This window comes from Montipora foliosa, unplaced genomic scaffold, assembly GCF_036669935.1.
Source record: "Montipora foliosa isolate CH-2021 unplaced genomic scaffold, ASM3666993v2 scaffold_413, whole genome shotgun sequence".
NCBI classification, from domain to species: Eukaryota; Metazoa; Cnidaria; class Anthozoa; order Scleractinia; family Acroporidae; genus Montipora; species Montipora foliosa.
Genome location: NW_027179716.1, coordinates 172,501 through 182,500, shown reverse-complemented (window position 1 = coordinate 182,500; position 10,000 = coordinate 172,501). Strand labels below are relative to the sequence as shown.

The window sequence follows — 10,000 nt, the reverse complement described above, 5'->3', positions numbered from 1 at the left end:
AATTTAAAAAAGTGTTGTGTTTCTTCTAAAAATATCGATATGCCTGCTACTATCCAGACCTTTTAGTTTTTATTCATTGTTATTTAAACATTAGCTTACGTTTACTTGAAAATTTTACGTAAGTCTTATGCACGTAATGCACGTTTTCCCTGACCCAGGGGAGGGCGGGCATACCACTAGGCATTTGACATTTTCGTTTTTTGCGTGTCAATAGCCACTACTGTGGAGCACAACTTTGTGGTCAAATCCCCCCACCCCCGGGTTTGGGCACTACTTAAATACAGTGGTAACAAGTGTATTTACTAGGCAAATTAACCCTTTCACTCCATTGGGGCTCCCCATTGACGAGTAAAATCGTCTGGCGTTAGACAGAGTAAAATCTACAAGTCTCATTGGCCCTTACAGGAGTGAAAGGGATATGGGGACATAGTTTTTGAGTGAACCTAGCTGTTGTTAACCCTTTCACTCCTGTGGGGTTCCCCATTGAGGAGTAAAATCGTCTGGCGTTAGAGTAAAATCTATAAGTCTCATTGGCCCTTACAGGAGTGAAAGGGTTAATTAAGGCGCTTTTGTTTTGCCATGTCGTTTCACACCCGCAGCTCGGTTCTTCTCTCTTTGGTTCATAATTGATAAAAACTTTCGATCACAGAAGAAGAAGAAAACAACAACAAGATTCAAATGTAAACCGAAGCTCAACAATGTACCATTTGCATCACAAAAAGCTGCATGTAAACATGCTGCCATGCGGTAAAACTTCCATCGATCGATTGGCACTTTCCTAAAGCAGATTGCAGACTGGTAACCAGTAAATGACAAGTCTCCCGACCCTGGGGGCTCTGTGATGTCAAATAAAATCAAAATCCCTGCCCACATGCCGAGAACTCAAGTCAGATGCCAGTGTTATGCCCACCCTCCCCTTGGTCGGGGAAAACATTGTCAGTTGCATTATATGTACAATTTACACCTCTCATTCTTACAGACTCCTGTAGCCATGCGATCAGTAAAGAACTTAATTAAAAACAGGACGTTTTGCGACCTCAGACTGGAAGTGATCATATTGCATGCCAGGGGCCGTTTCTTGAAAGGGGTAATAACTCTATTCCAGGGCACACTTATCCCTGGAACCGGCCCCCGGGCAATGGTCTCTCTCAGACTGATCATTCGTAATAGAGAAAGGTACTCACCAAAATAAAAATGTGGTAGTGTCAAGACAAGTTAACCCTTTAATGCCCAATAGTGACTTATAGATTTTACTCTGTCTAACGCCAGACGATTTTACTCGTCAAAGGGAGACTCCTTGGGCACTAAAGGGTTAAAAACGAAAACAGCTCACTTCCGGCTGTCGTTGGCTCAAGAGCATGACTCGTGCTTAAACTCTGTATTCTTAGATGTCATGATGGCACACCTGTGGCTCTGTGAGTGATGCAGTTGGAGCTTGTGGGTTTGAACCCTAGTTCACTTAAAACACTGAGGGAAAAGGCAGACTGCTACCTTCAGGAATTCTCAGATAATGTCTATAGCAATATTTTTTGTTTACAAACATTGACGTCACATTTTTTTTTGATATTCAAATTTGCCAACCAGGGAACAAAAGAAGTCGTTTCAACAGCCAAGGTTCTGGTTGGCATAATTTTATTTATAACATTGGGTGAGTCACGTCACGGGAAACATCGCTATGGGGCCCCCGTTTCACGACTCTTGCTTGAGACTCATTAACTCAGAGAGACGTATCATTCTATTAAAAGAACCCACACATCCGCAAAGAGCATTGTTCTCACCAGGCTGCGCCCTTGTGGGATTCATACACAAAAATTCAAAGTCGGCACACAATGAAAGACACTAATATATAGATTTAGCCAAGCCTAAAAGTGGAGCTCCCTGGTTATTTAATCTTACTGCCTGTAGGGTTAATGAAAATAAAAAGTTTTGAGTTGTCCACGTTTTGATGTTTCTGGTTGCTGCTTTAATAATTAAAATCATTTTCTTTGCTTTTTTCTGTAGAAAAATTCATTACCTAACTAGTGAATTCCATGGTACTAGTAAATTTTACGTTAAAAACCGATATTGCATGAATCACAAAGCAATGAGTGCGATATCGCTTTTTGGAGTGAAATATACTTTGGAATTCACAAGTTTGGCAATGAATTTTTGTTGAACCCCACAAGTTTTAAAAGAAAACAAGCACACCCTCAGGAAGTAAATGGAAAAGGAAAAAAGCCATTTCAGAGTCAACTGTCAATACCCAGGGAATAGGAATCACACTAAAATTAGGAACCATAAAATAAATTTGTCAGTTCAAGGTCAAAAAAGAGTTTTACTGATGTACTTTATTCCATTTTATCTCTGAAAACGAGATCAGTCACATTTTGATTTACTTCATTGAAACATGCCAGCTTGGCTTGGAACAAGAATCGGCAAAATGCGGCAATGCACCTAAGAAAGTATTAGTATTTTGTTGCTAAGAAAGCAGTTTGAACAGTAAGGAAGCAGACAGGCTCAAATAATATTATTATTTAAAAGACCTTAAAGAAACAAATTAAAACTTGTGAAATGGCCCAACCTGTTTAGGGATTGGCCCCTAAATTTGAGGGTTATGGGCTGTATGACCCCTTGGGAAAAAATTCTAGTGAGAACACTGAAAGAGTAGGGCATGGATTGCCTCAGGTGGCTTTAGTCTGTTTGGCTAAGCTGTAAATACAGTGTACAGGGCCAATGGAATAATAATAGCTCACTCGATGCAAAGGAATCCGAAATGTGAGGCTTTGGAATCTGGAATCCATTGTATGGAATCCAGAATCCACAGAATTTGATAGAATCCAGAATAGACCTATTTCTATATATTAAAATTCAGTCCTAAACAAAAGGCATCATCTTGAGGCTCTGGGGAATAAATATCCTAAGGACTTGTATGAGTTTGTTCCCCAGAGCCTCGAGATGATGCCTTTTGTTTAGGACTGAATTTTAATATATCGAAATTGGTCTATTCATTTTGGTGGAACCTGTGGGTGTGGAATCAAGAATCCATGACTCTGGATCGCAGATCAGGAATCCATGGGCTGAGGTTTGTAATCTCAGGGCCACCTGCATTCCTTTGCATAGAGCGAATACATGTACACTGTAGTGCTGGTTGTTGTGTGTTCTTCTAAAGATTTGGGTTGATTTGCATTTGGTGACCCTGTTAGGTTCTGAGTGCTGTGGTTGCCTCTTCTGTTTTATTATCCAGCAAAATTGACTGGCCTGGCAGTGATTTGGCAGAAAGGCTAATGCATTACATGATTGTATGCTGTTCAAAGCCACCTTAGCAGAAAAAGCCATGGTTCAAAGTTACTTACCAGATGGGTGCAAGGAAAAACAACTACAAAAGTGTTTATTATGTGAGATTATTCCTTATGACCAGCACAGGACAGTTACGTGTACCTGATAATTTTATGAAGTTGGTTTGGTTGTGATGTCACCAAATCTTTTTTTGAATTTCTGCCAGGATGTCTTAATGGCATAATCTCTTTTAGGTCGAGTATACAACATAACACCTTACTTAGAGTACCACCCAGGAGGTATTCCAGAGATAATGAGAGGAGTGGGTAGAGATGGCACAGACTTGTTTGATGAGGTGAGGACTTGTAACAGTATTAAGGACGGTGCCTACTAATTCAAAGGTATTTTTGCCCCGGTTAATGATTATGTAGATCTTGACAAGTGTCATTGAAATCCAAAAAGAAAGTTGGTGGTAACCACGCATTTTTCCAAGATAATTCATGAATAATATTTGTAAAAAGCTTTAAAATACAAAGCAATGTATGGTGTTCTTTCTCAAATTGATGCTTAATTATCTCTCAAAAATGCATGGTTATCCCCAGTTTTCTTTTTGGATACCAAGACGACTTACTAAGATCTACTTTATCGGGTTAGTTTTAAACCATGCAAAAATATCCCTGTATTAGTGAGCATCACCGATAGGAAACTTGAGTATCTTGAGATGTGCAGGATGTATGTGCAATAACAATAGTAGGCACCGTCCTTAATTAAGAGCATCATGATAGCACTCCAGTTATGTGGTGATAATAATTGGTGTATACAGGGCTCGAAATTGCGACCAATACGGTCGCAATTGCGACTAAATTTTTCCCTTTGCGACTAAAATATCTGGAGAAGTTGCAAATTTGCGACTTGTTGTCACCTCCGTTCTTTCAAAACAAAAGGGTTAGCAGTTGCCACTTTGCTGCTACTTTTGCTAAAATAAATAAATAAATAAATAAATGACAAAATTATTTTGTTTCTCGCTGTGAATTTTCTCTGAAGGTAGCATAATTGTATAGTAATTTAGCTGCAATGTTACGTGCACAGCTCCATTCCTTCGATCATCCGCCATTTTCAGCAGTTTCTTTACACACAAGTATTGCGGGCTCGTATTTTTTTGCTAAACCGCTGACAACACAATGCAGCGTGGCGATTTTGCGACTAAAATTTGCGAAATTGCGACTAAATTTTCGTATCTTATCGAAAAATGCGACTGGATTTTTTCGTTAATTTCGAGCACTGGTATATGCCAATAAATGGGTGACTCTTGAATTACATGTAATGTAAGCATTCTTGGCCAGGGAATTTAATTTTTAACAGTAACATCAGAGTCTCATGCATTTCAATGCAATCTCACGCTCTCATGCCAACACATGCATTTTTCATGCATTGGCATTCTTCTGGTACCTTTTAAGCTTTCAGAAGTGCTCATTAATTCCGAATTCATTCCTTCAATGGCACTGAATTCGGCCAATGTTCAATCTGATGGTGTATTCCAGTTATTTGAGAAGTGCAAATTTGCAAAATTTTATGGGGGAGCATGTTCCTCGGACCCCCCTAGAAATATTTGGCACCTCAGGCACAAGAAACAGGACACTCACTCTTTGGAGACTTCAAGATTTGAGAGCTTTGATGTCAACAAAGATTATTTGTAAAAAAACAATGTAAAGTAAAGTAAAGTAAAGCAACCATATTTAACGTCGATAACTCGTAACAGTAATTCAACTGACAAACCTGAGGTCGACAGAGGACAACAGAGTTAAAATCATGGCATCTGACAGGATGCGGCGATGCGGATCCACATACATGTAATTCCCTAAAATCTGCATCCTCCGCATAATTACGATATTTTCCGCATAAAACTGAAGAAATGCCTCATTATTAGTGATAAAGCAGCTGCTTACCATCCTCACAAACGCAAAAGCCAAAGAGATTGGCAACTTTGAAACACTTATTTTCCTGAACCTTGAAGAAAACACGCCATTTTGTTTGCCACATGCAACTTTGTAAGCAGTTTCCACATATTTTTCGGCAGTGAGCCTGGACTCTAGTTAAACAGTTTTCATAACATACCCTAGGCTCTGAATTTTTAAAAAAGATGCAACAAAGTATGAAAATTTAGCCGCAAGTTATAGTAGCAAATTAAACTGCATCATTTGTAAAAGTAGGGACAATCAAATGTTGCAATGAGAAAATAGGAGCCCTCAATACGTATGTGTAAAAAAACGCTGAAAATGATGAATGATCAAGGGAATGGATCGTGGTTCAACCACATCACAATTTTGCTCCATATCTCCAAATTGAAACAAAATTCATGACGAGAAACAAAATATTTTTTATTGCTTTATTTATTTTGATTGTACATGTACATTCATGTGGATTGAATTTTTTGGTTAGCTATTTCTATGCAATTAAGCCCTCCCCCTTCCCTTCTCCCGGGGCTTAACCAGTCTTTTACATGTAGGTTTTTTGTAACTGCTAAACTGCTTACCCGACTGCGATGATTATGATTGGGGGAGGCGCGGTGGCCTCATGGTTAGTGCGCCCTACTCCGGATCGAGTGGTCTGGGTTTGTGTCCTGGCCAGGGACATTGTTTTGTGTTCTTGGGCAAGACACTTAACTCTCACCGGAGTACCGGGTACCGGCGAAATGCTGGGGGTAACCCTACGATGGACTAACATCTCATCCAGGGGGGAGTAGAAATACTCCTAGTCGCTTCATGCTAAGTTAACCGGAGATAAGCCCCGGCCTGATGGGCCCTCTGGCTCGTGTGATGTTTGTTCGGCAACCGTGAGAACGATGTGACTCAGCAGCAAATTTTATCATGGTCGAATGTTAAATCATCATTGTACAATGTAGTATCGTACATTGTAGGAATGACACCAGCACACCAACAGCATGCTAGCCTCTAAGGCCTGCCGGTGCATACAGCTGTAGTCATCCTCACTCATAATGCTTGTAATTGTTTGTTTTTTCATCAAAATCATCCTCCAATGTCTTTAGCAAAAGCTGAAGTTTAGCAGTCTATCAGTGGCTGATAATATTTTGCCTCAATGCCTTGTATAATAATGTTTGCAGACACATAAATGGGTAAACGCAGAATCAATGCTTGAGAAGTGTTTCATTGGTCCACTAAAGAGAGACACTGCCATCAAGGTGAAACCTAGAACAGGTAAATGTACATGTGGTTGTCAACAAAATGATCCCTTTAGTGAACAAATTTTGCTTTAAATATGGTGCTATTTTAAGAGTGCTAACTGGAACTGACAGGTGCAAAACACAGGTCACAAGTCACAGGACATTGTTTTACTAATACAGAAAGAATGCTAAAACATTCATTAAAGCTAACCCTGGGTGTCATTAGGTCCAAACAAACGTTTTTGGGCCTAATGTTAGCATTGGTAAATGGTTAGGGTTGTTTCTGTGTTGGTAAAACAGTGCCTTGTGACTTGCGACCAGTGTCACCTGTGTTCTGTGGGACATAAAATAATTGAAAGTTCTGCTTGGTCACCAGTTTTGCTAATTTCCTCCAGCATTAATTTTTATGTTTATAATTAGCCAAAATGAAATGGGCACTGTCATGCTAAATTTACTGTTTTTACATGTGGGTCAACATTAACATTTCTGACAACTCACTGAGATGATACGGAATTTATAATATGGCACAAAGAGCTATTCAAATTTAACTTTTGGTGACGTTCAGAGGAAAACATCTCCAAACTTGAAAAAACTGGCCATGTTTTTTTAAGTTTCAGTCCATTTCCATCCCCTCCATCCTTGGCTGCAAACAACAAAGACCTAAGCTTTAGTGCACTTCAATGGCCATTGGCAACAAAAAGTTCTATAGCATTAATTTTTGGTCTTCATTGATGCAAAGACGTCTTTTAGTGTTTTGAATTTTGACTAAAATAGCGTGACACTACCTCTTTAAAAAAAAACAGGAACTTAAATTTTTCAATGAGTCCTGTCTTTCAAAATAATTTATGGGCTTGTGGTATCAACTTGATTGAATATTGTTGACCTGTGCTTGAACAAAATAATTCAGTGTCCTTCAACCCATTGACTCCTGGAAGTGAGACTTATTATGATACATGTAATAGATTTTACTTGTTAATTTGATGAATGAGGGGAAGCAGGGTTCTCAGATGAAGCCGGCAAGGGCAGAAATCCCCTGGTTCTGAGCATGAAAGTAGCCGCCTGTTCAGGCTATGAAATTTTCGTTATTAAAGGAAATAATTATTCCAAACATAATTATACAGCTGTAATAATTATTATTGTAAACGACTACATGTATGTCGAAAAGGATGACATTTAGAGAAAAACAAGGATCGCTTTGCTACTCACTTTTCAAGAAAAGTTTAGATGTTACGCATTTCAAAGTTTGCTAGTTTCGTAGGCATCGTAATGTGTACAAATAAATTATCAGCTCAGGACGGCTTAGCTGGCGAACCCAGATGTACATGTACTTCTGGCAGTAATTTCTCTCATTCTTTTTCGGGGGAGAGAAGGACTGCTGGAAATACATTTACGTTTGCAGTCTAATGAGGGCTGGGCTTTGAAAATGCAATGCGCATAATAGATACATGTACATGTAAGTCACGCAGTGTGGAAATGCCATTATCAGCAAACACACGTTGTACACAAATTCGTTTCAAAGCCACTGAAATTATGCAGGGGATAATTTCAATAAAATTTGAAGTAGGCAGCTGATTTACATGTAAGTCGAGAAGCTGACTGTGTCAACCAGGGCCTGTTATGCCCCTTCGTCTAGGGGGGGTCTGGGGACATGCTTCCCCAGAAAATTTTGAAATCTGAAAGGTCAGAAATGCGATTTCCAGCGTTCTAGGTACCAAACTGAGTACAAAGATGAAGGAAGATTTCTCATCAACAGTGACACTGAGTGTGCAATTAAGCACATTCTGTTGATAATTTTCAGTGGAGATCAATAATTCGGAAAGCCATTTCAAAAGGAAAATTAACTATTTAAACATTATATGACGTTTTGACAACTTCATGTCATCATTACTACCAATTTCAAGTGCGAATTGAAACGTTTCGGTTTGTCTAGACAAACCACAATAGTTTTTGTTCAGTCAGCATGAGAAATCAGTTCTGTTGAAGAATCAGAACATGTCATTTTAATCTGAACGAATGAAAAGGCTTAACCAATGAAACTAAAAGAAAAATTTACTGTTTTAGTGGGAAATTAGTCTTGATGGTACGATTACTCAATAACAACCTAAACGTAATTGAAATTTACGTAAAAAAATGCGACGGTTGGTGTAGACAGAAATGCAGAAAAAAGTAAGCTGTTCACTGTAGCTCAAAGATGACAGTATCAAATCTGATAATTATTCTGAAATTGAGGTTAAAAAAAAGTACATTCAAGTCCATCAAAAATGAACTTTAGTTTTAATACGTTTTAAGGAATCCTTCAATTAATTCAATTTAGGGGAAAAAGTAGCCAACTTTACTGCGTGAAGTAGTCAACGCTTTTCGTCTGCCGTCGGTGCTTATTGAAACCCCTGATTATGTATTATTTGTTGAACCAGAAGGTCATGACCTTGAAGCGTAACACTATGGTTCAGAGCTGGGGTCTTTTTTAGATTAAAAATTTCCTTATTTGGATGTAACGTACAGTGTCCGTGCATTTTCCCGCACATGCACCTTTGTTCTCATTTTTGTCCATTTTTACTGGGTTGCCAGTATGGCAATCCCAGTTGGAAAATGGGCGGGATTTGTTCATTTTCTTTTTTTTCTTTTTCTTTGTCTTTTTTTTTTTCCCGTGTCAGGAAAAGTCTCTCCTATCATTCCGTTGCTAAGTGGTGTCTTCCTCGGGTATTTTGGTATGATTTCAGGGGGTAGTAGAAAGGCGTAGATTTCTCTGGTTTGACACAGTAGAGTATTTCATTAACCTGCAATGGCGTCGAACATTGAAACACAAATGGGGTTTTGGAGGATCTTTAAACAAAATGTACCCTTACGGAGCTAAAGAATGGAACGTAAATTGGATAAACAAGACAGGTGGTGAAAAAAAAAAAAACTAGAACCTCAAAAGCGACGAGTAATGGACTTCGACAACAATCTGTCACCTGTCGAGCCCGTAATCAAAGTGAGCTGTAGTTCTAATGTTGTACAAGTGTGGTGTTTTGTACAACACTGAAATTCTCTAGTAACTTACATGTATGGGTTTAACAAAGACAGAGAAGGAATTGAACAACTTGGATCATTGATCTCTGTTGTCTGGCTTATTTATATTTGTTTGTACTCAATTCTGCACAGTCTTCCGGTAACAATTGGAAATTTCACTAATTCTTGTTAGTCAAAAATTATTTGAAAGAAAGCTTGTTACCCATTTTTTTCTTGATAATTCAAGTAAAGGGTTTTTCAGTAAAGGGTTTGATGCTGAACGCTGGTGGGAAATTTATTTAGTTGCATTTTTGACACGGAGTGTAATTTGACACGACTGAGTTTCTTGTCTTCGCGCTCGTAATGAAATATGATGGGGTTTTTGCCTCTAATAAGAAATATGTTGTTTGTTTCAAAAAATATTTTGCTGGAAAAGGTGGCCTTTTTGAATTCATCATGTTGTGTAATATGCGAGCTTAACTGGATAGTTTTGAAGGCAATAGTAAAGCATTTTCGTGTAAAAATGAGGTAAGCGTCTCTCTGTTGTGTTAACTTAGTTATTGTTATTGTTAT

The 10,000-nt window shown here is 38.6% G+C and overlaps 1 protein-coding gene across 1 annotated transcript in view; it reads left to right on the top strand.

Annotated features, from left to right (window-relative positions):
- LOC137988311 (cytochrome b5 reductase 4-like) overlaps positions 1–10,000 on the top strand; it is a 32,883-nt gene that overhangs the window by 863 nt on the left and 22,020 nt on the right. The window contains exons 2-3 of the mRNA XM_068834345.1: positions 3,510–3,610; positions 6,377–6,470. Coding sequence (XP_068690446.1) covers positions 3,510–3,610; positions 6,377–6,470 — 195 coding nt within the window. The remainder of the gene's footprint in view (positions 1–3,509; positions 3,611–6,376; positions 6,471–10,000) is intronic.